The sequence below is a fragment of the Verruconis gallopava genome, assembly GCF_000836295.1.
Source record: "Verruconis gallopava strain CBS 43764 unplaced genomic scaffold supercont1.20, whole genome shotgun sequence".
NCBI classification, from domain to species: Eukaryota; Fungi; Ascomycota; class Dothideomycetes; order Venturiales; family Sympoventuriaceae; genus Verruconis; species Verruconis gallopava.
Window position 1 is genome coordinate 348,362 of NW_015622156.1, and position 26,798 is coordinate 375,159.

Below are 26,798 nucleotides of genomic sequence, written 5' to 3' on the forward strand. Positions count from 1 at the left end.
GGGAGAGGGAGAGGGAGAGGGAGAGGGAGAGGGAGAGGGAGATTTATTCCGATCTTTACTGCCCTCCACATCGATAAGCGAGGATACGTAGCGCTCCCGCGGCCCACGCCTCCGCTCGAACGTTGAACAGAGCAGAAGGCGGCAGCATGGATGGTGAGTGAAGAATGTGGACAGCAGCGTGCGCGCGCGGGTTGGGGCCGTGAGCGGGCCGAACCCCACAGGCGTGACCCGCCAATCATCCTCATCTCCTTACGCAGTCTCGCAGCCCACGCGAGCTTTCCCCACACGCTGCGTCGCCGAATCGTCCAATGACGAGGACGAGGTGCGCTGCTCGCCTTGCGCACCCCCCCAAACGCCCCCGCGGGCGGCCGCCGCTTCAGCCTGACGAGCAGAGCCCGCACTGTCCCCGTGCGCATTTTCCTTTGACCGCCCCCGCCGAAGCCTTCGTTGTCGCCGCCAACTGCAGCTTCACGGTCATCTACTTGCCGCCCCGTGCTGTGGCCTTGGATTGACAATGTGAGATGGCGGGGCACGCGTTCGCACCCGAGCGAGCGACAAGGGCGAATGATGAGCCTCAGCGCCGCCCATTTCAAGTCTTGGTCGAGGACCGTATAATCCTCCTCAGACGGCTAGCCTTTGACGCGCGTCCTCGCTTGATAATCGCGAACCAACCCTTCGGCGCAGGCTGCTGTGCTTTGGCAACTATGCTTCTTACCTGTGTTGCGCAGAGATCGTATAAGTAGATGCTTTTTCAAGCCATGAGCGGAAAGGAGGCGTTCTTTCCGCTGTTGTTTCCGTGCTTCCTTCCCGCCTCGCGGTGGCCTCGGGCATTCTGATATGGATCTTTATTATTTTTTATTTTCTAGATTGACGTTGGCGGAAGCCGGAAGTAGTAGCCTGGCGCTTGGAATTCGCATGAGATATTCTACGTTCTTTGATTTCGCTCAGATACGTAGTCTGGGGTTCCTCTACCCTTTTGAACTCTCCTCTTCATCCCCTCGACTGAGGAGCAGGGTCTGTACATGTCAAGCTTGTCGAGAGTGTGGTGGATCACTTGTCGATTCGCGGCTTGGGGAGCATGCCTTTCTTTGCCTCATATAGGATCGAAGCACTCATGGAAGATTTTTTGGCCAAACTTTCTCGGGAGCGGGTCCTTGAAGTCAAATTCTGAAACACGTGCTGTCATTCATCTTGTGAACCGAGGACCATATACTCGTCCATTCAGCGCGAGAGGGGATTGAGAAAGTTACTTGGCTCGTTGAACCGGCTTCGCATTGATCATTCGGCGCATAATCGATATGCTTAAGGTTGAACAAGGGTCATATGATTTTCGTGCCCTTCTCATGCTACGGCGATATATAGCGCTATTCTTTGTTCTATGATGACACAGCCGTGTTATCGGTGCAGGTATCACGTCACGTGTTCCGCCTCTGCCCCGCGCTGTTGCCTCCGTAGTCCGTACTGCAGGCATCCCCCTCCTGCACAAAGTCGTCCTGGTCGGTGATCAAATGTCACCGGCCACAAGTAGCTCAGAATTCGATCCAAGCCAGTACCAACGGTGGACATTGCTTAAGACAACCGCGAACTGTTTTGGAGTTCCAGTGTTGCGGGAACATACAAACTCACACTTGTGGCGACTGCTATTCTCCCAGACCTGCCCAAGCCCAGTCCAGGTCACAAACATGTCTAATGAAAGCAACTCAGAAAAAGCCACGGATGGGCCCAAGAAGAAAACAGAACCGCAGAATGAGCCTGGGTGCTCTGACAGACAACTGCCTTTCCGCTTCTTGGATCTTCCGGGAGAGATCCGAAACCTGATTTACGCATATGTGCTCGCCCTGCCGGTCAGGCGCGAAGATTCCTTCCAGAATGCTGTTGGACAGACCTTTTTTAAGCAGAGCATGAAATTGTCTCCTGACTCGAGGGAGCGCTCCTTTGTCACCGTTGTGCCGCAACAGCCAGGCTTTTATACTCCGTGGACGACATGGCTTTGCGGAAGTAACAGCTTGGGAGAGGATTGCATCATCGTCAATGAGCTGCCTGCGATCTTGAGAGTCAGCAGGGCGGTGGCGCAAGAGGCGAGAGGCTACTGGCTCAAGCTTCCTTTGTTTTTTGAATTGCACGACGTCAGGTATTGGAGGAACTACAAGGTGAGCGACCGGGTACAGCTCATGCAACGCTGGGTGGACCACCAGAGCGTCGATCGACTTCGCAACGTGAAGCTTGTCCGCGTGGCTGTCAACTACGAGGTTGAAGACGATCGCGGGACCGAGCGCGTGGAAGGCGTCGAAATTCCCTCTGGCGAGCACGACTCGGATAACGACGATTTCGGATGGCTTCGATGCCGCCGTGCCCTTTTCGACGTGGAGCGCACTGCAGACAGCATCCTTATCAAGGGAGGATGCATGCCCACCAGGGAGACCCAGACCAACCTGCAGCAGCATCTGGAAGATGCGCTGAGCGACATGAGAGCAGTCACCGTGCAAGACCTGTTTCGAGCCGCCGCCGCCGTTGAGGCGTTCAGCTGCATATACGAATTAAGGATGCTTGCGAAGAAGGAGGACTGCGTGACGAAGAACGGGTCGGACTTCTTTCTTTCGTATGCGGACTGGAAGATCGTTGCGACGATTTTGAGCCATGCGAGATACACGGACGAGTAGATTGTACGGACGGATCAAATGGCTTGAGTCACGTTCTAGAAGATAACGCACATTGATCGTGAGAACTGAGAATATGCCTCGCTGATGCTGAAAGCTTTATGAACATACGGGAGCGTGGTGGGATTGTAAGAAGTAACAGCATGCATGCACAGCCGAACAGGGTGGTCAGAATTTGATTCGATGCAGCCAAGGGCGCTGCTGCAAAACATTTTGTCCGTCAAGGGCGATAAATACATTGCCAAAAGGGTCTTCCTTTTGTGGATACACCATACGTGAAAACTGCTGCGGCCTTACAGCTCCTCTTTCCTGTTGTCGTTGGCGCTGCTGTTGTCGGCTCCATAATCAATGACCTCGCTCTCCTTGCCCTTGCTCGGGAAGAGCACAGCCTGCATAGACTCAAGAAGCTGCTCTCTGCATACACATGTGCCATTGCAATTGCCAATGTCACAGATCCTCGTGTCGCCCGAGAGCTTGCCGGGATTGATGTAACTCATGACGATGCTAAAGCTACACAAGTCGCCTTGTTCATGAGTTAGTTCGACATAGAGAGTTGAGTGGTGATGAGGAGGGGAAAGAATCAAACGCTAGCCAACAAACTTCTGTAGGCTATCTTGGAACGCGCGGGACCACCACTCACATTCGTAGCAAGGCTGTCCTTCAGCACAAACAGTCACGTCGAGGTGGTGGGGAGCTCCGTTCTTTGGCGGCTTCAACGCCGTTGGACAGATACAATGAGCCTGGCAACTGCAAAGAGGTCAGGAAAACGGCACGGCGATCAAAGTCATGTCGTAGATCTTGCTTACGGCTCGTTCTGAGGGCAGATGGGCTTGTTAAAGGGATTGTTTCGTGGTGCTTCCTGAGGCACGTCGCACGATCCTTGATGGCTGGTGCCGCAGAAGCAGCCGCTCACCGGGCAGGGCTGGCATTCTGCGCATGCGGGCTGGGCAAGAATCGACTCCTGTTGAGGTTCGGCGAGCGTTGAACCTGCTGTGGCCATCATCGCGATTCCGAGGAGCAGAACGGCCTTGAGCAACATGTTGAGATGTTCGGTGTCTATACTTCTCAGAGGCTTGCAGAAGGCGGTAGCTTGTTGGATTTTGTCGTCTGGACTGGATCGCGGAGGGGAATGATCTGGCGATCGGTAACGATCCAGAGGCTGAGGACTCGGCGGATTTTGTGCACAGTTTCGTTGTCCGTGGAAAATCGGTATTTGAAGGCCCTGATGTCGCCGTTCGAATCTGAGCTTGCGATTGTGCTGTCAAGGTGCGACTGTTCTCAAGTTGCACCGCCGTCACCTTTTATCATCGCAAACGGGTGGACTCCGCTCTTTTCCAAGCAAAGGCGGTAATCTGAATAAGCGAGTTGGCAAAGACAGTCCATAGCCAGGCTTTTGAAAGTCGGAGTAAGCGCAGCAGGTACGGAAGATCCATGTTCTGCAGCTGAATCGTTCAGACATCGAGTCGTTGCTATCATTAGCTTTGAGCCTCAGATACCCTGCAGAAAGTCCCATCGACTTTCTGCGTTGCAACATGGCGGCTTCTCTTGGCTGAAGAGGACGACTTGCTTCTCCACCTCTGACCGCCGACGGAAAGGAAAAAATTGAGCTCACTGCCTGCTTCTACATGCACGCTCGGGGTAACCCGCAGGTTTTGACGAGGTACGGTGTAAGGGATGACGCGAACTCGCAAAGGGCATAGTCCACAAGCCTTTTCTCTGGGCGGAGAACGGCGATGCGTGCTTGGATTGGCCGTCGATCCCATCAGCCCGACCAGGCTGTGCCCACGAACCACAAGAGAGAGAAGCTGAAGATCCTCCGCGAAAATCTCACCCCGTTCATACGCCACCCTGTCTGTGCAGCGTGGTTGGCTCGAGATAGTCGTCGCTTTCGCCGGACCACGTTATCGCACGGAGAATCTGAAGATGGAGAAAGAAAAAAAAAAACTCGGTCTGCAGCAGGAATGGCGGGCGCTATTCTCCTTGCCCTGAGCATTCTGGCTCGATCCCTTTTGTAGGTGCTGCATGGCTCATGATGGCGACCTTGCGACCTAACTCATAAATCCTCGTCTCATCCGCGAAGGTGTCGACGCTGGAGTGTCGATTCTTGAAACCGCGAAAGCTCAAGCTACAAGCAACATGGCTGCTAGTTCCCTTGCTTCGTCCGTAGAAAGTCGGACTCGGATTACGAGCCCTGCCCTTGCTAACTTGTCGCTGCATTTGCCATCTTTGGATTCGAGGTTGGTTCCATAGGCATACATAGATCCCGTCACGTGGGAAAGAGCTAAGACTGATAACTTACTGTCATCCAGGTCGCAGCACTTTTTCGAGGCAGCCAACCCAAACCCGAGCTTGGGAGTTGTGGAGGAACGTCGTCTGTCACAGACCAGTTCGATCTATGACGACGATGACGAGTGGAACAGACGGATCTCGAGGTTAACAATACAACCTCTCTGTCAAGTGGGCAACCGTCCCGACGCTCGATTGACTTCAAGGGAAACTCCGAGGACGATCTCTTGGCCGAACGAAGCATTGGACGGGCAATCCCAAAGTCCAGATCTGCTTAAAGCTGCATCAGCAGCTCAAGGACAGCGTCTTGAAGTAAATCGCGATTTGCGCACCCGCAACCTCTGCGTTTTCGCGCTCGTTCTAGGTATACTGGCTGGGATTGCGTCCTTGGCTGCTGGCTGCCAGATCGTGGCATCGGGACGGACGCTGTTGCCATCATTTCTACTCGATAAGTATGTCAAATCTAACATTCGTACCTTGTGCCATGTATGAAGGTTGCTCGTGCTGACGATGGTGAATAGGTACATCAACATGGGAACGGTGGAGTAAGTCCAGGTAGCGGAAGAGGAGGAATTTCTTGAGACTAATCATCATTGTAGTTATCCATTTCCAGCGAAAACAGCCAAGCATTACCTTAGCGGACATAGGGTAGTTCCTGTCCCTGAAGCTGCAATGCTTATGATTGGGTTTGTTCTGAACGTATGCCTGACAGTTCTCTTCGACTGCATGGCTTTCATCCAAAACACAACTTTGCGATGGGCTCTCTGCAAAGAAGGAAGACTTGTGTTTAATTCGAATCCTCGTCTTTTTATTGGAGCACGGCATTTTGCACCTAACTGGCGCGTCTCGAATGCTGTCTCCGCTTTGGCTCTTACAATGGGATATGGATCAATATCCTCCCTCACGTGTAGCATCTACGTTGTCGGTATGTCTAACGGCAGGAGCGGGATCGCTGAAGGTAAACCAATCACCGGACCGCGGTATGCCATTGACTTCAGTGGGTGGGGTTTCATTGGTCTTGGTATATCACTCCTCCTCCAAGGCTCAATATCTTCCTGGTGCCTTTCCCGGAGCAAGATTGTTCCCACGTGGAGTTCCAATCCGTTCAACACTGCCCTAATATGCGCACTACTTGGGCTTGCCGACAAAAACAGGACCAAAAAACCAAAACTCCTCGCGGCCGACGCGATCATGTCCGCCCAGAAGCTTCCAAATCATGTCGAAGCGAAACCGACGTGGCTCACTCAATCTGACTACGGCGAAGGCATAACGCTCGCGGTTCCGCAGCGAAAGCAACTACCGATGAGGTTGGAAGTCCCTCATAGCAGCCGGTTCACATATTTCGCCTGGGCTGTTTTCGCGGTTATCGTTCTTTGGATCCTCGTCATCACGACATTCGGCATGAAGACAAGGAGCTGTACAAGTGATTACGTCGACCACATGGCCCATCGACTAGACTTCCTTGCCTTTTGGCAGAATTACTGTCAAGTGACCATACCTTACTACGTCGACCCTTTCTTCAACCGCCGCGACTGGCTCGGCCTAATAATTCAATGCGCAGTGTTTTCATTCATCACCCTCGGTCTGCACTGCGCAGAATTGCTCACAGACATTGCACGTGATGAGTCTGCGTGGCGGAAGGCTACAACGACTGGAGCAGACGCAGGCCGTGGTGCCTTGATCGAAGGCGCTACAAGCTGGGTTTGTTGGCTCATGTTCGCTTTCAAGTCTATCGCTCCTTGGATGTTCTCCATGGCTTTCAACACAAATCTTGTGGTGTTCAACAACCTGATACCGTTGTCGGTTCTTGGCTTGATCATGCTGTCGGTGGCACTATTTTCGGAGTACCTGCTGAGATGGCAACCGAAGGGACCACAGCCTTGTGTCTACGGCAATATATCCAAGCTGGCGAGTCTCGTGGACGAGTGGCATCCACGCATCTTTTGGGGTGACAAGGGCATGATTGACGACAAAGTACGCAGAGCGGGCACCGCTGGCCGGCGCCTCGCGGATGTCGACATGTCAATGCTCTACGCAAATTTACGAGTCTAATCACTATCACGGCGCACATCATGGGCAAAATGTAGTTACCAGCGAGAAATTGAGACATTGAATACGTCGACGTGAGTCACGTTGATAGCTTCCTTCCGTTTCTTATTCGCTCCAGAAATACTCGTGGTGACCAATGCCGTTATGATCGTGGGCTTTTCTCACCGCACTCACACCTATCGATGAACAACCCGCAACGATCGTTCTTCTCACGCACACGAAAACATGCATTTGCATACTATCCAAACACAAAAGAGATTTTATCTTATAAAATGTCCGGTTTGCTGGCCGAGTACCTTTTGCTCGAGAAGTAGCACGGGACCTACAGCAACAAAGTCTTTGGGCCGTTCCACGTTGCCACCTTGCACCATGCCGTCTTCAATATTGTATCCAATTTCATGGGCAGTACCGCCAGGCTTCCGTTTTGGCGATCTGGACAATGGTAGAGATGGGAATAAGAAGTAACAGTAGAACTGACGTAATTCTGATGAAGAGAGTCTGATGGATCTAAATGAATACTATCTACAGATTGGAGTTTGTTATCGCGAGAGATGAGATTCTAGCAAGCGGCATAATCGATCTAATGGCGAAAAGATCAGCTCTATTCTTAGACAAGACTAGTCTCCGTTTGATTCGTTTAACACAGGTGCCGAGCCGTTGGCCTGTTCCTCATCGTGGTGACGACGTTCTGATATCTTTTCGTACTTCGTCGGGAGCAGGCTCGATATAAAGAAGAAGGCTGTCGCCAGCGCGGCAAGAACCAACATCCCCAGCTGTCCACCCAGAATATGTCTGCGCACACCCACGGCATATATGCTTGAAAAGAGACTGGGCGTTACGGCTCGAACAGCAGACTGCATAGTCAACGCGACGCCGTTCAGAGTGCCCAGCAAATCCGGGCTGGGCGCCGCCTCGTTGACTGCCAACTGGCATGCCGTGAATGCTATCGCGACCCCCGATCCCAGCGACTGGTTGATGGGTGCGATGATCCAGAAAATCGTGTCCCAGCCGTTTCGGCGGAGCCAGTTGTTGAGTGGGAAGAAAAGCATGAATGGGCCCCAGAACAAACCGCAGCCTTGAAGCAGGGCCTTCGTGCCGAACCGTTTGTGCAGCGGTGGGAAGGCAACGAGCAGCCAAAGAGCTTGTGCGATACCGTTAAGAGAGATGAAGAGCGAGATGAAGCGCTCGGAGAAGCCAAAACCTCCCAGATGCACAGGCTCGTAGAAGTACACGGGGCAAATGGCAGTGAAAGCAAAGCCAAGCATAGCTGCCCAAACAAAGACGAGAAGGACTTTCGGCACCCCGCGACTGCTGACAAGCTGCCATGTGCTCATCTTTGGTTTGTCGCCCGTCTTCGGCAGAGAGCTTCGATCTAGTGTCTCCTTGAGAAACAAACTTGCACTGATCGCGCCAATCAATCCCAAAGCGCCCGAAATAGCGCAGGGTAGAACGTAGGGCCAGTCGTGGAAGAATTGTATGTTACCAAAAACATCCGGGTACTGCTCTGCGGGCCGTGCTAAGGATCCGATGGCCGGACCAAGGAAAATGCCCAAGTTGCCGGTGAATGCAAAGTAGCTGAAAGCTCTGGCCTCAGTCTTTGGCGTACTCAGCTCGTGGAACATGGCTCTGACCGCTCTAAGAGCTGTTAGCGGGTAGCATAGGTGAAGGAGGCCCGGCCTACTCACAGGATGGATCCCGTAAAGGAGCCGGATAAGCAGCGAAACAGGATCAATTGCCATATCGAACGGGACGTTCCGAACAAGGTCGTGAAAATGGCACAGGCAAAGTTTGATATGACCAATACAGGCTTCCTACCATATCGGTCCGCGGCCTTTCCCCACAAAATCATGGTCAACACTTGCATCACCGACGACAAGGACTCCTATCGCTGCGTTAGTACGACAGAGTCAGGCTTTGGCGCAAAAAGCATGACGTACTATGAGACCGGTGTAGAAGCCAACGTCTGCCTCGGGGACGTTCATCTTCTCTACCATTTTAGGCAAGAAGGGAAATATGCAGAAAAAGCTGACTGGGTCGACGATGCGCGAAATACAGAGGACCAGGATTTGGCCCATCGGTAGAGGTTTGTCCTCATTGTCGCCTGGCTTTGAAGAGCCGTTGACGTGCACCGAGCCGGCGTAGGCGCTCTCCTCGATTACTTCGACTTCGTTAATTTGATTTGAAGGATCCTGGGCAGTCGACGCGAGGAGCGGAGTCTGCTCATCTATGATAGATGCCCTTCTGGCCATGTTGCCTTGTGGGAGAACCGGACAGAGTGAAAATGTAAAGGTGTATTGTGCTGTCGTACGCCGCTGTTTGCAGTCCTACAAGGATACTACGAGATGAAAACGAATACGACTTCGAGATGCGGGCATATAATGCCAGATTACAAAACGGGTTATTTATCAAGGACCCACAGGCCTCAAAATCACGCAGCGAGCACCAACAAAGTCTGTCTGACAGACTGGAGCGGTACCCAGAGGTTTGGCAACGCCCGTTGGTCAGCACCTGGGCGTCTCCTTTTGTTGACAAGTTTTGATGCCGATCTCGGGTAAAGATGCCGCGTGCGGTGTGGTAAGTGCACGCCTAGGAAGCTTTTGCAGTCATTTAGTGTTATATCCGTTGCAACGAGATCGTTGAGCTGGGATTTTTGACAGGAACCTTGCATTAAGACAGAAAATTCTCCGAAACATGGCTTTGATGAGCAATAAAAACAGAAGGACAGCAGTATCTAGTCGCATACATTTGACTGCTACATTGTCGCTAGCTTTGATTGAAGGACCGGGGAGTGATTTCATTGAGTATCAATCTTTGTTGACCATTCCAACATCATTACGAAAGCAACAGAGCCTGTTTCGAACCTTCCAAGTTTAATTCCTCAGTATTGTGCAAGCTTCTCTTTCCAGAGTCGATTAGAACAGGTGTGCAACATCCGATTCGAGTCACGAAAACAAGAGGTTATTGAACTTAGTTGTGAAGCGTTCTTGATTTATTTGCTATCTCTTACGCTGACATGCAGCAACTAGCGCGACTTCTTCTCCTTTGTGGCCTCCGCCTTCTCGAGTGGGTCGTCGTCAGCGGAAGTCACCTCGGGATCTGCGCTCTCGTCGCCAATGGCCTCGTCGAGCTCCTTCTCACCCACCATGCCATCAGTCGCGGCAGGGCCCTTTTCTTTCTTCGCCTCAGCTTTCTCAAGGGGGTCGTCGTACTCCGTGGAGTCTTCCAAGACAGAAACATCAGCGCAACTTAGCATTGAATATATCAGACTCCCACAATACCTTTCTTTGGTGCTGGTGCCATGTTGATTTCTTGGTGTTATTCTGTAGTAAGGACCTCTGAATGGATGGAATTGATAATACCTCTTGATTCACTTAGACCATGGCTTCATCGGAACTGACAGCTCTTATAATCCTCTTTTCGCATGAAGTTACAGCCTTGCCAAAAACAGGTTTCTCCTGCAGCCCAATCAAGTTGCTGAATGCTACGTCAGAACGCGGTAAGGTCGTTAATGTCATCCTCAGCGAACCGCATGCTTTCTTTTGCGAAAAAACATGGGATACGTAGTGCATCTCCTACCACAAGCTCACTGTGTTAGCTACCCTATGCTACTCTTATTCATTGACCTCAGTGCTACAAAGTCGACGGGATTGAGGAGCTGAAGACTGTAAAAAGTCTCATGGTAGCCAAATAAGGAATGAAATTTCGAATAAGTACATGGGTAAATAGAAACGAAAGATCGTGAATCTTGCTGTCGTCAAATGTAGAAATCGCTTGCCACGATTTGATCTGATGTTCTCGTGTCGATCCATTGGAGCTTCTAGCAACAAACTGGATTGCAATGATACAATTCATCTCAGTGCTATAAATCATAGAGCCAATGAAACTTACTCTAGCTGTTTAAGACGTCGAATCATGTAACCTCGATGAATTTTAGCTCCACCCACGCACGCTACTGCCAACATTTTGTTTGTAGATCTGCCTACTCGAATTGAGTTTCCTCTTTGCTTACTCAAGGAACTAATGAAGTCAGCCAAGTCCTCCTATATTTGAGAAGGATGGAACAAGATCTCACTACCCTGTGGACAAGGTTTGCCACTTTTATGATGTAAGTGCCGCAAGATGCACGTGCCTCGAGAGTTGAGTTCTTTTACCAGTAGCCAATCAGAATCAGCGTGAATAGGACGCATTTCACTGGTGATTTCTTTATATCTGAACCTAAAATGAATAAGTAGGAACCCCAGAGACCTAGGTAATCCTAGCATTCAAAGGTTGAAAGGATGGCGTGTTAAAAGTTATCAAACATGGTACACTCTCTCCGGATTGATCAGGAGATATGAAAGTGAAGATCAACTGCTCGCCAAACTGGTTTGCCATGTGGGCGAGCGACTGTTTTTCATACTTAAGACATTTAAGCAAAATACCGTGGGAAACGATTCCATAGAACAAAAAAAAAAAAAAAAAAGAAAGAGTAGAAAATGAGGAGAGACAAGAGATAAGAGAAGAGTGGTCCCCAAGGGCTTACACTTTGTTACTCTTCTCATGCGTTGCCGACATGCGTCGTAACAGGTAAAGCGAAAAAAAGATCCGTCCACACCACGGCAAGATGCCGACTATATATGTATGCATGTTCCAATTCAGCAGCCACATAATACAGTTTAGACCGGTCCGGAAAACGACAACAGAATCCATGGGATCCTACGGGTCTTTTCATTGTTCTATCAAATGGCTGCGAGGGCTTCTACGCTTTGCAACTGTTCGTTATCTCCCCATGTCTGATGGAAAGCGCACAAACAAGCGTACGGAGCGCACGAATCAGGCGCGACTCGAAGGCTGATGAAAAGCCAAGTTTGCGTTTGCAGGTACGTCGGGTACGTGCAGCAACGGGTCCCTTCGACGTGGGATGCGATTTTCAGATCACATGGATCCTTGCGTCGTACCCTGGGTAACTGACTTCGGCTCGTCCGACGGAGCATGCATTGATTTGCGTTTTGAGAATACCAAAGGTCGTCTAAAGGTTCCTAAATGTGCGAAATGAGCACGAATTGAGTGGTAAATCCGCGACTGTCAAGCTCGACTGCAGAAAGTACAAGAAGGATGACTAAGCACTGCTTTCCCCACAGCTGCACCGTTGTTCTTCTTCTGTACCGCAACGTCATTCAATTGACTTTTTATTAAATCCGGCAGCACACATATGTACATGCTGATCGAGGCAGAGGCCAAAAATGTCTTTATGCTCTTTCCTTGACGAAGCATACAAGCTGACGGCGGCTTGAAAGTTGAGTCAACCAAGAAGTGATTGCCTACATACATCCCCCGCGTTTGGTGGCCATGGATGGCTGGAAAGCCTGAAAGAAATAGCAGCATCGCATAATCTCACGTATGCGAGGAAAATTGCACATAACTGAACACCCCACTAGCTAGCTTTTATTGACCCCAAAATTTTCCTCATTCCGAACTGACGCTGGGGGCCATGTCTATCTTAGGGTCGGCGAGTAAGTCGATATCTGAGTAAATGCGGGGAAGCGGAGGTTGCATGTTTCGCAAAAGTACACCCGCTATGCTACCTGCTATAATCGCATCCATTTACGCTTTCGATACCTCGGTAACCATCAGATGATCGTGCGTATCCCCCTCGCGCATCAGCCAGCTTGACTCGGTGCGAGGATACATAATGGCCATGCACATAAGCAAGCCTTTCAAGGACTCGAGAGATATTTACAGTGTCTCTGTCCGCGGAAGGGCTTGGATAGCACCACGTTCCCACGCTGAGAATGAAGGAGACGTACTTTACGCCCAAATGGGTTTCCCAGGCCTTGGGTTTTGACGTGAAGGAGGTCAAGTCGGAAAAAATAGGTCGCGGCCAGATTGCCAATGTCTACCGTCTGGATCTGGAATACGGTGGGCGCACTCGCAAGGGCCCTGCTTCCGTGGCTCTGAAGACCACGTCCGACGACTCAGACAGCAGGACCTTGGGAACCGCCGGAGGCTTGTACGAGAAGGAGGCAAAGTTTTACAGCACGATTGCCCCGTACCTCACGACGGGACCCGTTGCAGAATCGTATGCCAGCGAGACGAATGAAGAGACGCTTGACTTTGCGATCCTGATGAAGGACTACTCGACCGGCACGGTTAGCGATGATATCGAGGGCGCCACCTTGGAGGAGGCAAAGTTGTGCGTCGGCGAGCTGGGCCGTCTTCATGGACTGTCGATCAACCTGCCAAAGGAGAAGACCTCTTGGCTGCCGAAGGCAGCCTGGCCACCCCAGGCGATCATGGCTCAGTTCTGGACGGAGTTCCAGTCGAGGTATCCCGACAAGATCAGCGCGGAGCACAAGGAAATCGGCGACAAGTACGTAGCCAGCTGCGACGCGTGGCAGGAAGGTCTCCTGGCGTCCAGCGCGCCACAGGGCCTGGTGCACGGCGACTACCGGCTCGAAAACATGCTGATGAAGCCGGACCGCGAGCCGCCGCTGGTGCTGGTGGACTGGCAGACGTACTACTGGGGCCCCATCCTGCACGACCTGGCCTTCTTCCTCAGCACGGCCTTGACGCCGGAGAAGCGGCGCGCGTGGCAGGACGAGCTGACGCAGATCTACCTGGACGCGCTCAACGTCAACGTGCCGACGGTGAGCATGGACGACTGCAAGAAGGGCATCCAGATGCTGTGCTTCACGGGGATGCGGCAGGCCATCACGGCGGCCAACGTGGTGGAGCGCACGGCGCGGGGCGACGAGCTGTTCCTGGCCATGTTCACGCGCTCGTGCGACCTGGCGACGGACACGAAGGCGCTGGACGTGCTGCCGGCGCCGTCGAAGCCGGAGCCGCTGCAGCCGAAGCCGGAGGACGAGGAGGCGCACCCGCACACGGACAAGCCGCTGCACAACGAGAGCTGGTACTTTGACGTCGTCGACGCGGACCAGAAGGTCGGCGTGTGGACCCGGCTGGGCGTCGTGCCGAACCAGAAGGGCAGCTGGTACCAGACGCTGCTGTGCGGGCCGGACGTGCCCACCGTCGGCCTGCTCGACTTCGAGGCGCCGCACCCGGGCAGCGACCTCACGCTGACGACGGACAAGTTTACGGCGACGCACAAGGCCGAGGTGCCGCTGCAGCGGTACCGCATCACGGCGTCGGGCAAGGGCGAGGCGTTCGACGACCCGGCCGCGCTGCTGCGGCAGGAGGCCGGCCGGCCCGTCGACGTGCACATGGACCTCGTGTACGAGACGGCCGGCGTGCCGTACCAGTGGCGACAGGCGACGCGGTACGAGATCCCGTGCCGGGTCACGGGCACGTTCAGCTTCGACGGCCGCACCGTGGCCTTCAGCGGCGCCGTCGGCCAGCGCGACCACTCCTGGGGCGACCGCGACTGGTGGTCCATCGACTGGATGTGGTCCGCCTTCCACCTGTCCGACAACACGCACACCCACCAGGTCCACGTGCGGATCCCAAACTACCCGCGCGTCGGCGTCGGCTACGTCCAGAAGGACGGCGACGTCGTCGAGTGCACGGACGTGCTGGCCACGGAGACCCGCAGGGAGAAGGACGGCCTGCTCGAGTCGGCCTCCATCTCCGGCGCCCCGTCTCCGCTCTCCATGGACGTCACCCCGGGCGGCCACGCCTCCATCATGCTCGTCAGCCCGGAGGGCAAGAAGACAGTCTTTCTGCGCTCCTGGGCCACCGTCAAGACGCCCGACGGCAGGACCGGCGCCGGCTGGATCGAACACAACCTCGTCCAGCGCTCGTGAGAATCTGGCCGCCACGTCTTCCCGCGAGCAACGAGCCGCGGTCGTGCTTACGTGCGTTTCAGTGCATATCTACGAGATGAGACCGGGACGAATAGAATTGAGCGAAATTAATGCAAAAAAAAAAAAAAAATTCCCCTGAAGAAAATCAGGCAAAGTGCCCATCTTTCTTTCCGATCAGCAACAAGGAAGAAAAAAAAAAAGGAACATACTTCCTCACGTTCACTCGTTTCTCAAGCAGAGAAGCCATGTAGATTCGAAGTAAGAACGCCTCGCGTATCTAGTTTGCCAAAAAAAACCCTGTTCGCTTCCATGCGTACATCCCATGCATGAGAGGGGAGGGGAAGTGTGTTTGCTCTTGATTGAGAGTCCACCGCCAAAAGGAGCAATGGCACAAGCATAGCATGGCCCCGCTTCTACCAGCCTTCCCTCCTCAGGAGGTAGATCCAAAGATCCCCATGTGTCGTTGCAGTAGTGGTTATAGTAATAGTGGTGGTAGTAGCAACAAACGCCCGTCCGCGACCAATCGCTTGATCCCTCGAAGCTCCAGCTATTGCCGCCGTGCAGAAACCAAAGGAAGAAATGGGAAAAAAAAATTGAAAAAGCTGAAACTCCACCCATCATGCACAGAGAATGAGGTCATTCTCACGATTAAAAGAGAATCAGATCACACGCTTGCTGAAGATGCCAGTTTGATGCTGAATGCACGAGAAAAGTGCCAGCCCCCTATGTCGTCATGTATTTTCTTTTCCCCCTTACTCTTTCCCGTCTTCATCTTATGACGCCCCAGCTGCCCAGACCGCCTAGGCCGCCGACTTTTTCCTTTTTTCGGAAGCATTGCCAGAATCTAAGTGTTTCGTCCCCGGCCCCAGTGACGACGACCTGGCCGTCCGGGCTCATGGCGAGATAAAGGACGCGGTATGTGTGACCGGTCAGGCTCACAACCTGTTCCATCCGTGGGTACTTCCAAACGATGATCTGGTTTTGCGAATAGCCGTGCGTCGACACGAGCTCGTTGCTATTGCGTGACCACGCTAGATTGCACACCTGGCTGCCTGTATCGATGGATGAGATCAGGTTTGGCGGCGTAGGCCGATCAGATGCGCCCAATGTCACGGGATCCGACGCGCTTGCTGCCGAGTCTGATGTGGGCGGCCACGAGGCCACAATAGGTGCGCTAGGCGTCGACGAAGCCAGGTGCGTGGCTGCCTGATCGCTAAGGCTGGTGTTCCAAAACTTGATGGTGCGATCGGCCGTGCCGCCGCCGCTGGCCAGCAGCCCTCGCTGATGCGGGCTCCAGGCGATGGCTTTTACGGCCGCGTGGTGCTCGCCCCATTTAAACGTGGGCTCTTCATTCATGCGGTCCCAGATCATGAGCTTGTTGTCGTTGCCGCCCGAAGCCAACTGCTGCGTTTCTGAGTTCCACTTGAGACCGCACACTTCCTGCTTGTGAGAGGTCAACTTTTTCTCCCATTGAGTAGGCGACCGCACATCTCTGTGGAGGATCGTGCGGTCACGTGAGCCAGACGACAGGATATGCTCGTTCCAGGCCAATGAGCCAACACGTTGGCTGTGTCCTGTCATGGTGCGCAGTCTTCGTTGGCATGTCGCATCCCAGATCTGTACGAAGCCTTTCTGTGTGCCGATAGCCAGGTGCGAACCGCGCTGTATCCAGTTCACCGACGTTACCGAGTCGTCACCGAGATCGCAAAGCTTGGTGACCCTGCCCGACTGCGAATTCCACATGTACACGCACGAGCCCAGGCCGACGCCCAGTATGTTTTGGGAGCCCCAGTCGACCAAGTTGAGATAAAAGTCGTCCTGGAGGTCCGGTGCATCCAGGACCTTGTACGGCACCTTGCTCACTTCCCTGGGCGTCTTGCGCGGGCTTAGGAGCATGTTCTGGCTCGAAAGCTTGACAGGCGACAGGCTGTACAGTTCCGAGTGCGGGTTGACATTCGTACGCCGGCTTGACGGTGTCCTGTGGGGCGTGAGATTGTTTCGGGGCGTTGCAAATGAGAAGAGGTTCTTGTTTGGCGTCGACGGGGTGAGCGTTGGACCTGCAAAAAAGGGGTTTCCTGTAGTCGGGGGCGTCTGCGCCCGTGATGAGTTCGTCTGAGGTACTCTGTCGTCGAAGAGTTCTGTGCGGAGCAGATCTTTGAACGTTCTGTTCGCCTCGTCCACGCGCTGGAAGTTTAGTTCTGAATGCGATCCCCGGTGTGAGCGCGAGGGCGTGGCAGGCGTGCCGTCGTCGTGAAGCAGCTGGTAGCTTGCGGCCAGATCCTGTCCTGTCCTGTTGGGTATGAATCTAGAGATCGACAAAACGTCAGCGCAACCATCTTCACATGTACACAAAATTCAATTTCGTTTTATTCGATTTGCTCTTCGACCGCCTGCCCGTTTGATCGCGCCTTTTGTCAAGCCGACGGGTGTTCTGGGAGCGTAAACAAGCCATCCGCTGCAAATGAAAACTCACCTGTCGCCTGCCACTCTTTGCCGTTTCCGTATCGGACTCGACGTCGGCGTTCTTGCCCGTTGCCTGCCGGCCTGCTCGTACTCTTCCAGAGCCTTGGACAGTGCGGAGGGATCCACGGGCTCTGATTGCCGGTCGACCACGGCCGGCTGCGAGGCCTGTCGCTTCTGTCTGTCGGTAGGAGGCGTTTTGGATTCGGGCGGTGAGATGAGCGAGGGTGTGGCAGGGTCGCCAGCGGCTGTCGCCGCGTCGGCGGCTGCAGACGACGGCCCCAGCTCGTTGTCGTGAAGCAGAGTCATGGCGTGAGCTGGATGTATGGGGCTGAATAGGCGTGTCACTGTCGACTTCTCTTGCGTGTGAGTGAAGCGCTTGCGAACGTGTGCTCAAACGCCCATGGGAGCGGGCTGCACCAAGCGAATCACCCACTCCGTCGTCTCCCTCTCTTCAGCGACGAGCCTTTGCCTTGCGCAGCTCCAGGGGGGCAGTTTTGGCGGGATAACGCGTCGTTCTCGGAGGAATGGCAGAGTGAGTGTTGCGGCGACGACAGCTCCTTGGCAACGTCGCGAGGTACAAGCAACGGGGGGTGGACGGCCCAGTCAAAGGAAACTGACGCTGCGGTGAGGTCCAAAAACGAACGCGCGCGCGGGTGAGAGGCGAAGCGATAGGCAGGGGACGTGGATGGCGTGCGGCGACGGCGTGGGGAGAACTGGGCGTTGTTGCTGAGACCGATGTTGTCGTTGTTGTTGTTGTTTGTGTTGTTGATGTTCGCTTTGGACAGACGATCGGCTGGTGTAGGCACGTTCGTGTCTGCGGGCGCTGGGTCGCTTGGGCGGTTCGAGGGTGGAAGGTTCGGCGGCGCGACGGGCGGGCTTGGCCCGGGCTGCGGAAGGCGGGACCCTGGGAAATCTCCTGGCCGGAGCCACCTGCGAATTTCTCGAGCACGCCGCTTCCGCTTCGGGGCTGGTGTACAAGTACAAGGACTGTGCACGGCGCGCTGCGGGCAGAGAGCCACTGGCTCTCGCTCTGGCTCGGGCTCGACGGCCGCCAATGGCGGTGGGCAGCAGCGGAACTGTCCTCACGCTTCCGACGCGAGCAGCGCGACGAGCGAAGAGCTCCAGAGGCTGCAGCAGAGCGACGCTGGGCAGAGCAGTGCGATTGAAAGGAAGCGACGTGGCGAGAGACACGAGCCAGGTGCCTGCGCCGGCGCTGATATTCGCGGCCTCTTGTTGTTCCCCATCCCCCTTCACGCTGCTGTGCGGCCGCGCTTTCGACGCCCGCGATGTTTTTGTTCGAGAGCCCACGCGCTGCCGCCCCCGCGATTGGCTGACAGGCACCAATTCCACACAGCACAAGGACAGCTGGGCCCGGCTCTGAGCCCGGCCCGGCATGGCTGGACGGCCGACAGAGACTCCTTGCGTGGAAGCTGTCGAGCTTTGGAACGGCCCAAGCAACCCGCCCGTCGCAGGGGATCATCCTTTCGCAACGGCGCGCCAAACCCCGTTGTTGTGACAGGTGCTGCTGTTCTTTTGCGGCGCGTGCTCTGCGCGTCCAGGCGTGGTCCTTGTCTGGTCCTGCCGCCCACAAGTACGTGTAGATCGGTGGCGGGGGAAGCCGAAGAGACGATGTTCACGTCACCGGGGCCAAGGCCGTCGCATGTGTCGTCCGCCACGGCGGTCCTGTAGGCTGCATACGTGATCACGTCCTCACGCGTGGAGGCGGCGCGATGGCCTGCTTGTAGGAGCTGCCTCGTCGCGGATCTGCTGCAGAAAGCGCGCGGAAGCGCGTACGACCTCTTCACAACAAGACTTGGTGACGCGTAGACTCCCCTCCATGGAACGAGTGGCTGCTGTGCCTGTCACACTGCTCTCCCCGATGCCTGGCCTGGCACTGTCTTCCGCTTCTGTTGTGCTATTCTGCGCCAGTGCATGACAGCATTGGGATCATGATGCGGGCGTTTTTCTTGCCTGGCAGTTGGCTGCGTGCGTGATGCTCGACTTGGTGGCTGCCGAACCCCCCAAGAGCCCCCTGGAAGCCCCCCCCCCCCAATTCGGCCTGGCGGCGGCGGGGGTTGAGCCTCCGCCCAGTGGGCCGGACTCCTCACATTGCACGCTGCATGCAAACACTCACGACCGGCCCAGCGATCAACCTGCAGCTCCGGTCTGGCACGCTATCCCATTACCAATCGAATCGCCCTCCTCGTGACCTCCTGGTTTCCCGCAGTCGAGAACCGCAAAGCAGTCTATTCAAACCAAGAGGATAGATGCTATACGTCCTCCCTCGCTGTCCGCAAGTCCGCTCAACGTCACTGCGGTCTCTCTCATCCAGCCTCTCTGCAGCCAGCCCCCCCTCCCAGCGCCCGGCGATACCACGAAGAGCAGCACCAGCAGCCGCCTACTACGTTGGGATCCGCACAATGGCCTCGAACGCGCACCTGAAAGCCGCAGAGGACTTCCTCACCTTCGTCAATGCCTCGCCGACACCCTTCCACGCCGTGCGCTCCGCCAAGCAGAAGCTTGAGGCGGCAGGTTTCAAGGCAATCCGCGAGCGTGATTCGTGGTCGTCGACTCTCAAGCCCGGCGGCAGATATTACCTTACCAGAAACGGGTCCACATTGGTCGCCTTCGCCATCGGCTCCGCTTGGAAGCCTGGTAACCCCGTCGCTATGGTCGGCGCCCACACGGACAGCCCCTGCCTGCGTATAAAACCGGCGAGCCGCAAGCAGTCAGATGGCTTCCTGCAGGTTGGCGTCGAGACCTATGGCGGCGGGCTGTGGCATACTTGGTTCGACCGCGACCTCAGCATCGCCGGTCGGGTCATGGTCAAGACCGGGGACGGCAAGTTCGAGAGCCGCCTCGTCAAGGTCGACCGGCCCATCTTGAGGATCCCCACCCTCGCCATCCACCTGGACCGCCAGGAGAATTTCCAGCCAAACAAGGAGACGCACCTGTTTCCCATCTGCGGGCTCGTTGCTGCCGAGCTCAACAGGACGGGTCAGAGCGAGGTCGACGAGTCAGCAAAGAAGCTCGAGGCTACGAATCTCAACCATGATTCTAGCTTTGAGCCCCTCCAGCTCGTCACGGAGCGTCATCACCCGTACATAATTGATCTGCTTGCGCGGGAGGCACAGTGCAAGCCAACGGACATTCAGGATTTCGAGATTGTTCTGTACGACACTCAGCCGTCGTGTCTGGGCGGCATCAACAACGAGTTCATCTTCTCGCCCCGCCTCGACAATCTGATGATGACCTTCTGCGCGACTGAGGCGCTCATCCAGTCGCTGGCGTCCGAGAGCGCGCTCGAGGAGGACCCGACCATTCGACTGATCGCTCTGTTCGACCACGAAGAGATCGGCTCGACCACCGCGCAGGGTGCCAACAGCAACATGCTCCCGGCCATCCTGCGGCGCCTGTCCTGCTTGCCAGCGTCGTCCGATGCGGTCCCATCCGAGCACTCCCAGTCGAGCTACGACCACGTCGAGGACGGCTCCAGGACGGCGTTCGAGCAGACGCTTGCGACCAGCTTCCTCATCTCCGCCGACATGGCGCACTCCGTGCACCCCAACTATCCGGCCAAGTACGAGTCGTCGCACCGGCCCGAGATGAACAAGGGCACCGTGATCAAGATCAACGCCAACAACCGCTACGCCACCAACTCGCCCGGCCTCGTCCTGGTGCAAGAGTGCGCCCGCCGCGCGAAGCCGTCTTCCTACCCCCCGCCATCCTCGTCCGCGAAGACACGCCCCGCCGGCGTCCCTCTGCAACTGTTCGTCGTCCGCAACGACTCCAGCTGCGGCAGCACCATCGGCCCCATGCTCGCCGCCAAGCTGGGCGCCCGCACCCTGGACCTGGGCAACCCGCAGCTGAGCATGCACTCGATCCGCGAGACCTGCGGCGCGTTCGACGTCGAGCACGCCATCAACCTGTTCGACAGCTTCTTCGAGCACTACGGCGAGCTCGAAGCCGCCGTCTCCGTCGACTGACTAGCTGAGCGTGGCAGCGGCCGAGGCCGTGACGCCATCGCCCGCTCGCCCCGCAACCCCGCGGCCGGCAGCAAGAGCAGCACCAGCAGGCTCTGACGCCCATCCGCTTGCATCGCATCGCGTGAACCTGAGCGTGCCTGCGTGCGATGACACTTTGTCTTCACCCCCTTCCGGGGCCTTTCGACACTTCTCCAAGATGCGGTCTGGCTCCACGCTGCGCTCAACACTGCACATGGCCGTGCCAGGCTCCCGCATTTGCCTCCAGTCGCTCGTTTTGCATCCGCCGTCGACGACACGCTTGACTTTGCGTTGCTCCGAGGGTCGGTGCGCTTCCCATCGAACCTCTTTCCCTCCCCTATCCTCATGCTCCTTGGCAGACAGCGCACCGAGGAGACGCAGGTGGCGTGGCATTGGCCTGCCGAGACGATCCGAGCAGAGTTTGAACTTTCATGAATGCTGTAGGCGATGGAGCGAGGGAGGATGATCAAAAAGGAGAAAAAACGGATGTTAGAGATATTTAAGAGAAAAAAAAATACAAATATATATATATATATATATATATGAATTAGAAAAACAAAATGAAATTGGGAACAGGAGACGTCAACTTTTTCTTTTTCGGTTTTTTTTTCCCATTCCTTTTTTATATCAAAGGCTTGAGTAATAGTAAAAACGTTCCCATCCTTCGAAAAACGAACGCCCTGTGATGCGCAAGAAACGGCTCTAAAAAGAAAATAGATCCCCCATCAAAGAGAAAGAACGAGCCCGAAGAGAGAAAACGAAGAACCCCGCCCGATGCAGGCAATAACGGCGCGTTCGAGTAGGGATACGCTCCACAGCCCATGATATACAAGAGTCCTCTCTCTCTCTCTCTCTCTCTCTCTCTCTCTCTTTCTCTCTTTTCCCCCATCTCTCTGCGCCGATGGGAGAGACTGTATGACAAGAGAGGAGCATAGGACAAAAAGAGACAAACAAGAACGCCGAGAGCCCCCGTTTCGCGTCCCCCCTTCCCAACGTCCGCGCGGGAATGACACCCCTCCCTTCGTCAGTTGAACTCTTGTAGAAAGAAACAGGAAAACCTTAAGAACCACGTTTATTCTCTTTTTTTTTTCCCCTTCTCCTGCCCGGCCCTCACCTCGTCTCGCGCTCATGAGCTCTTGCTCTTCTTCTTTTTCTTCTCTTCCCCTTCGCCCCCGAGACTCTCCCTCTTGCGCTTCTTTTCCTCCTTCTTCGCCCGCTTCTCCTCCTTTAGCCGTCGCTTCTCCGCCCTCGCCGCCTTCCTCGCTGCCTTTTCAGCTTTCCTCAGGGCCTTCTCCTCCTTTTCGCTGAGCTTCTTGTCGCTTGTGCCATTCGACTTGGGCGCATCTTCCATCTCCGAGTCCGAGTCTGAGTCCGACTCGTCCTCGGCCGCAGCCCCGTTCACCTCTTCAATCAGTGGTTGCTTGCTCTTCTTCTCCTTCTTCACCTTCGGGGCTGGCGCAGAAGCCGCCGGTTCGTCGCCGGTGAGACCATCGGCGTTCTTGTTATATTTCCTCGCTTCTTTGATCTCCCACTTCCCTGGCTGAGCATTGGGCGGCGCGATGGCATTGCCGCTCCTGTCAAACTTGATCGGTCTGTTTTCAATGGCTCGCAGTCTGTTCTCGACGTAGCGTCTCGCGCTGATGCCGAGTGCACTGCGCTCCTCCTCCGTCGGCTCTTCGCTGGCGTCATGTTCTTGGTCAGCGCCCCAAGTGCTCAGCGAGTCCACGCGCAGTCCGAGAGCAGCTTTGGCCGCCAATACACGCGCGATTTTACCCTTATTCTTGCCTGTCGCTTGGCCAACGAGCGAGGCGTGATATATGAGACCGTACTTCGGCGTGTCGTGCTTGGTCTTCAGTGCTCGGAACAGAGCCTTCTCCGCACCGAGAATCTGAATCGTAGACGCGGGGCTCTTGGCAAGGTTGGTGAGGGAACCAGCGTGCGCAATGAGACGAGCACCGACAAGCTCGCCAACGAGGGCAGTTAGGTTGGGTGCAATGGCTCGCATACGATTGCTGAGGTACGAGGAGAGCTGCCCTCTATACTCGGTAAAGTCCACAACTTGCTCCGCAAGTGCTTGAATGTTTTCCAGATCTTCCGTTGTGATTTCCGTGCCCATAGACACCTCGGCAGCGGCTTTCACGGCACCCTCAATCTCCTCGGGAAGTACGTCCGAAAGGTCCGTCTTGGACGCATTGGAGCGCATACCCATGGTGAGCACAACTCGTGCGTATGCTACGTTGTCGTTGATAATACGCGCCATTTCCGGGAAGTGCCAGCCGTACCATTCCTTAACGCGCATGGCGTACTGGTTCAGCTCTTTGTCCAAATCGTCGAGCAGGGAAATCGCCTGGATGATCATTGTGTCGACCTTGTCCGTGCTGAACTTCAGTTTGTGCCGTGAGAGACTGTGTGAGAGACCGAGATTCATGGTGTCGAGATCCTTTGGCGTGAGACCGGTGATGAGACTGGGCAAATGTTCACGGATGGCGCGATATAGGTCCGTTGTTGTGGAATCAGAGACGAGGTTTAGCGATAGGTCGGGAATCTTGTTAATAGACGCAGCAAGTTTCGAGTCTGCGACGGCCAATGAGGCCTTCTTTTCGTCCTTGAGAGATTCGAGGAAGCTTGTCAACATGGGCGTAACTTTACCGTCGCCTATGGCGGCCGCTTCGTTGAGCGCCTCGGTCGCATTGTTAAACTTGCGAAACTCTTTGAGCTTAAGACTGCAGATCATCAAAGTTAGCGGCGGCTATAGTGTTTTGATTGTACGAAAATATAGCGACCTACAGCGAGCAGGTATCCTCTGCCGTCTTTGTCTTATCCGCAATATCAGTGCGCTTCAGCAGTTTCTTATCCGAGGACTTGAACAGCGCATAGCCAGCGCTGGTCTCGGAAAGGACATATATAGGAGCCATTTTTGCGCCCAGGGATAGCTAATCCCGATGTTTCGCGGAAGCAATGGCAGTGGTAGGGAAAGTTCACGCTTCCTTCGTTGCTGGAGAACTTTTTTTCTCGAAGTCCTCCGCTGCGCCAAGAGTTCGGGTCCAAGCTCTTCATGCGGTAGAACTAATGCCTCAGGCCGACAACTCTTTCAGCCTTGTACATATCAAAACGTAAAATGGATGGCGTCGAAGTTTCTTTTTTGGTCTGCTTGCAACAAAGGATGATTGATCGATATTCTCAAAGCTGATGCTGGCCACGGACTTTAGAAATTAAGCCGCTGCATTTGACGCATACCATAGGTTTTTCGATTCGCGGGGGCCTTCGCAATGTCGTCCACAACCCCCTCTCTGTCCCACAACAAAATCCGAGCCCGTCCCAGCGCCAGCGGTCTGCAGAGCTCAGCGGACAGTCCACGTACACCTCTTTCCCGTTCTGTGTCTGGACTCTATGGATCTCCCGGATCATCCTTCCGTATCGACGACGAGAATCTCTTGATATTTGAATTTGGATCTCGTAACCTTCGCGCTGGTTTCGCGGGAGAATCAGCTCCGCGTTGCCGAATATCCTACTCCCCCGAGCTTTGGCGACGGTCTGGCGACTATAGGCACTGGGATGTTGATTTTGAGAACAGATCTGGCAGGGAGGGTTATGAGCTTTGGGGGTCGCTGGATGTGAGGCATCTCGACTTAGGCGTTGTAGAGGACAGGGTCGAGAAACTCATCAGGGAGGCGGAGGCGAGGTTTTTGCTACTGGATAATCGAGCAAAGAGAATCTCTTTGACTGCGCCGTCCAGTCTGCCGCGTCCGTTGCTGAGCATTCTTTTGAGACGGTTATTCGAGGGACTGCAAGCCGTGAGCGTGACGGTTTTTCCGTGTTCCGTGATGAGCTGTGTTGGCGCAGGCGTGAGGAGTGCAATCGTACTCGAGATTGGTTGGCTCGAGAGTACGGCAACGGCTGTGTGCGAGTATAGAGAAGTGCGGCAGTTAAGAAGCATCAGGGCTGGCAGAGCACTGGCAAAAGATGTGAGACGGCTGCTGAGGAGGGAGGCAAGGAAACAAGGCGCGAGCGCGAAATATAAACCTCACTTCGAAGAAGTAGACGATGTATTATGTCGAGCGGCCTGGTGCAGAGCTAGCAGCAAAGCCACGGAAGACGAAGAACAAGAAACTACTACCATCACGATACCGATTACTTCAAAAAATGCCGGCATATCGCAAGTCTCTCTTCCTCTTCAGGCTCTCGCGGAACCAGCAGAGACGGCTCTTTTTGGAAGCGCTTCACAAACGCGAGATTTGGACGATCATGATCTTCCTCTTTCACGTCTGCTATACGAGGTGCTCCGTCACCTTCCAATTGACATTCGTAGTCTCTGCACTATGCACATAATTGTCACTGGCGGTATCTCCAACATTCCAGGAATCAAGCAACGCATCATCTCAGACTTGCAAGATCTTGTAAAGACGCAAAGCTGGGATCCGATACGGGAGTACGCGCCACGACTGGGACTATCACGTCCCACAGCCCGTGCAGCACCTTTATCCGAAGTAGATGGAAATTTACAGCGGCAAAGTATAAGCTCGATGCCCCCAACGAAGGTCACAGAGACAGTATCAGCAGAATCATCATCCGATGAGCCTGCTGTTTCAATTATCCCTGCGCATCTCCGTCCTCATGACGCCAACCCAATTGACTCAAAGCTTGCATCCCTCACACTCAAAGACGCCATTCCTACTCCTGCCAAAGGTACTCTTCGGGCTGTTAACACGCTTGGTGCCTGGGCTGGCGCAAGCCTCGCAACAAACCTAAGGATTCGGGGCGTTGTAGAACTTGAAAGGGATAGGTTCTTGAGTCATGGCCTAGTAGGAGGAGCTGTTCCAGGAAGCGTAAAGCCCGGCGTCTCGAATGCTGCTGTAGAGACGAGTTACGCTCGAACGCGGCAGAGCCTTGGCGCGAATGCGAAGTTGGGTGAAAAAAGTGGAGGATGGGGTTTGGGCGTCTGGGCTTAGCCTTTGTTTATTCCGTCGTTGTGATACCCAATCTATATCTGCGCGAAAAGTGTGTTGCAGAGAAAAGAGCAATCATATATGTATACGTCAGTATCAAAGGAATCTATACACCGTCCAGGTAATTGAACGAACATCGCAACACTGCCATAACTCTCGATAGGCTGTACTCTGCATGTCAAGGGCGTTGTCTTGTTAATCGAGATGACTTGTCCTCTGGTCATGCTTTTCAGATACCTTGACGTAGAATCAGCTTTCATATCAATATTGAAGTTTTGAGATACGAAAAACAAGTAATGCATTGTAATAATACGGGAGGCAGCAGTCGAGAGCACAAGCACTGAATTAATATAATCACACAGGCTGAGGAGTGCATTCGTCTTTTATGGTCCTAGTAAATAAGCGCAGCAAGAAGATTCATGAATAAAAACTTAGCGACAATCATATTTATTGCCATTTCAAAGTATTGAGGACTGCCACTCCAATTGTTCAAATCAAGTTCTTTTACTAGTATTTGCGCTTTATCCATATGTCCGCGAGCTCGATCATCACTTTATTTCACGATAACACAGATCGTTCTGGTTCAATACATTCAATTAATGATTGATGAATTGACTTAGAACCAAAATGGTCATAAATTCTCTCAATAGC

The 26,798-nt window shown here is 54.3% G+C and overlaps 10 protein-coding genes across 10 annotated transcripts; 5 read left to right on the top strand and 5 right to left on the bottom strand.

The window, feature by feature from the left end:
* The first annotated feature begins 1,498 nt into the window (after positions 1–1,498).
* On the top strand, positions 1,499–2,921 carry PV09_06107 (uncharacterized protein). The gene has a single exon (XM_016359703.1). The coding sequence runs from the start codon at positions 1,509–1,511 to the stop codon at positions 2,658–2,660; it is 1,152 nt and encodes a 383-aa protein (XP_016212539.1). The 5' UTR covers positions 1,499–1,508; the 3' UTR covers positions 2,661–2,921.
* On the bottom strand, positions 2,815–4,260 carry PV09_06108 (uncharacterized protein). Its single transcript, XM_016359704.1, has 3 exons — positions 3,464–4,260; positions 3,298–3,404; positions 2,815–3,180 (listed from the first exon to the last, which is right to left on the bottom strand). Exons 1-3 carry the CDS (start codon positions 3,694–3,696, stop codon positions 2,951–2,953), a joined length of 570 nt encoding a protein of 189 aa, XP_016212540.1. The 5' UTR covers positions 3,697–4,260; the 3' UTR covers positions 2,815–2,950.
* A 238-nt stretch (positions 4,261–4,498) lies between these two features.
* On the top strand, positions 4,499–7,065 carry PV09_06109 (uncharacterized protein). Its single transcript, XM_016359705.1, has 4 exons — positions 4,499–4,894; positions 4,967–5,395; positions 5,465–5,488; positions 5,543–7,065. The coding sequence occupies exons 1-4, from the start codon at positions 4,794–4,796 to the stop codon at positions 6,993–6,995; spliced, it is 2,007 nt and encodes a 668-aa protein (XP_016212541.1). The 5' UTR covers positions 4,499–4,793; the 3' UTR covers positions 6,996–7,065.
* A 340-nt stretch (positions 7,066–7,405) lies between these two features.
* On the bottom strand, positions 7,406–9,462 carry PV09_06110 (uncharacterized protein). The gene is made up of 3 exons (XM_016359706.1): positions 8,930–9,462; positions 8,678–8,874; positions 7,406–8,627 (listed from the first exon to the last, which is right to left on the bottom strand). The coding sequence occupies exons 1-3, from the start codon at positions 9,239–9,241 to the stop codon at positions 7,610–7,612; spliced, it is 1,527 nt and encodes a 508-aa protein (XP_016212542.1). The 5' UTR covers positions 9,242–9,462; the 3' UTR covers positions 7,406–7,609.
* A 503-nt stretch (positions 9,463–9,965) lies between these two features.
* PV09_06111 (uncharacterized protein) lies at positions 9,966–11,079 on the bottom strand. Its single transcript, XM_016359707.1, has 3 exons — positions 10,881–11,079; positions 10,271–10,564; positions 9,966–10,211 (listed from the first exon to the last, which is right to left on the bottom strand). The coding sequence occupies exons 2-3, from the start codon at positions 10,290–10,292 to the stop codon at positions 10,015–10,017; spliced, it is 219 nt and encodes a 72-aa protein (XP_016212543.1). The 5' UTR covers positions 10,293–10,564; positions 10,881–11,079; the 3' UTR covers positions 9,966–10,014.
* A 1,590-nt stretch (positions 11,080–12,669) lies between these two features.
* Positions 12,670–14,765, top strand: PV09_06112 (uncharacterized protein). The gene has a single exon (XM_016359708.1). It carries the CDS (start codon positions 12,764–12,766, stop codon positions 14,732–14,734), a length of 1,971 nt encoding a protein of 656 aa, XP_016212544.1. The 5' UTR covers positions 12,670–12,763; the 3' UTR covers positions 14,735–14,765.
* Positions 14,766–14,956: 191 nt separating this feature from the next.
* Positions 14,957–18,115, bottom strand: PV09_06113 (uncharacterized protein). Its single transcript, XM_016359709.1, has 2 exons — positions 17,208–18,115; positions 14,957–17,039 (listed from the first exon to the last, which is right to left on the bottom strand). Exons 1-2 carry the CDS (start codon positions 17,501–17,503, stop codon positions 15,503–15,505), a joined length of 1,833 nt encoding a protein of 610 aa, XP_016212545.1. The 5' UTR covers positions 17,504–18,115; the 3' UTR covers positions 14,957–15,502.
* A 1,224-nt stretch (positions 18,116–19,339) lies between these two features.
* On the top strand, positions 19,340–21,780 carry PV09_06114 (uncharacterized protein). Its single transcript, XM_016359710.1, has one exon. It carries the CDS (start codon positions 19,465–19,467, stop codon positions 21,181–21,183), a length of 1,719 nt encoding a protein of 572 aa, XP_016212546.1. The 5' UTR covers positions 19,340–19,464; the 3' UTR covers positions 21,184–21,780.
* Positions 21,768–24,193, bottom strand: PV09_06115 (uncharacterized protein). Its single transcript, XM_016359711.1, has 2 exons — positions 23,989–24,193; positions 21,768–23,924 (listed from the first exon to the last, which is right to left on the bottom strand). Exons 1-2 carry the CDS (start codon positions 24,114–24,116, stop codon positions 22,328–22,330), a joined length of 1,725 nt encoding a protein of 574 aa, XP_016212547.1. The 5' UTR covers positions 24,117–24,193; the 3' UTR covers positions 21,768–22,327.
* Positions 24,194–24,331: 138 nt separating this feature from the next.
* Positions 24,332–26,426, top strand: PV09_06116 (uncharacterized protein). Its single transcript, XM_016359712.1, has one exon. It carries the CDS (start codon positions 24,471–24,473, stop codon positions 26,148–26,150), a length of 1,680 nt encoding a protein of 559 aa, XP_016212548.1. The 5' UTR covers positions 24,332–24,470; the 3' UTR covers positions 26,151–26,426.
* Positions 26,427–26,798: the final 372 nt, after the last annotated feature.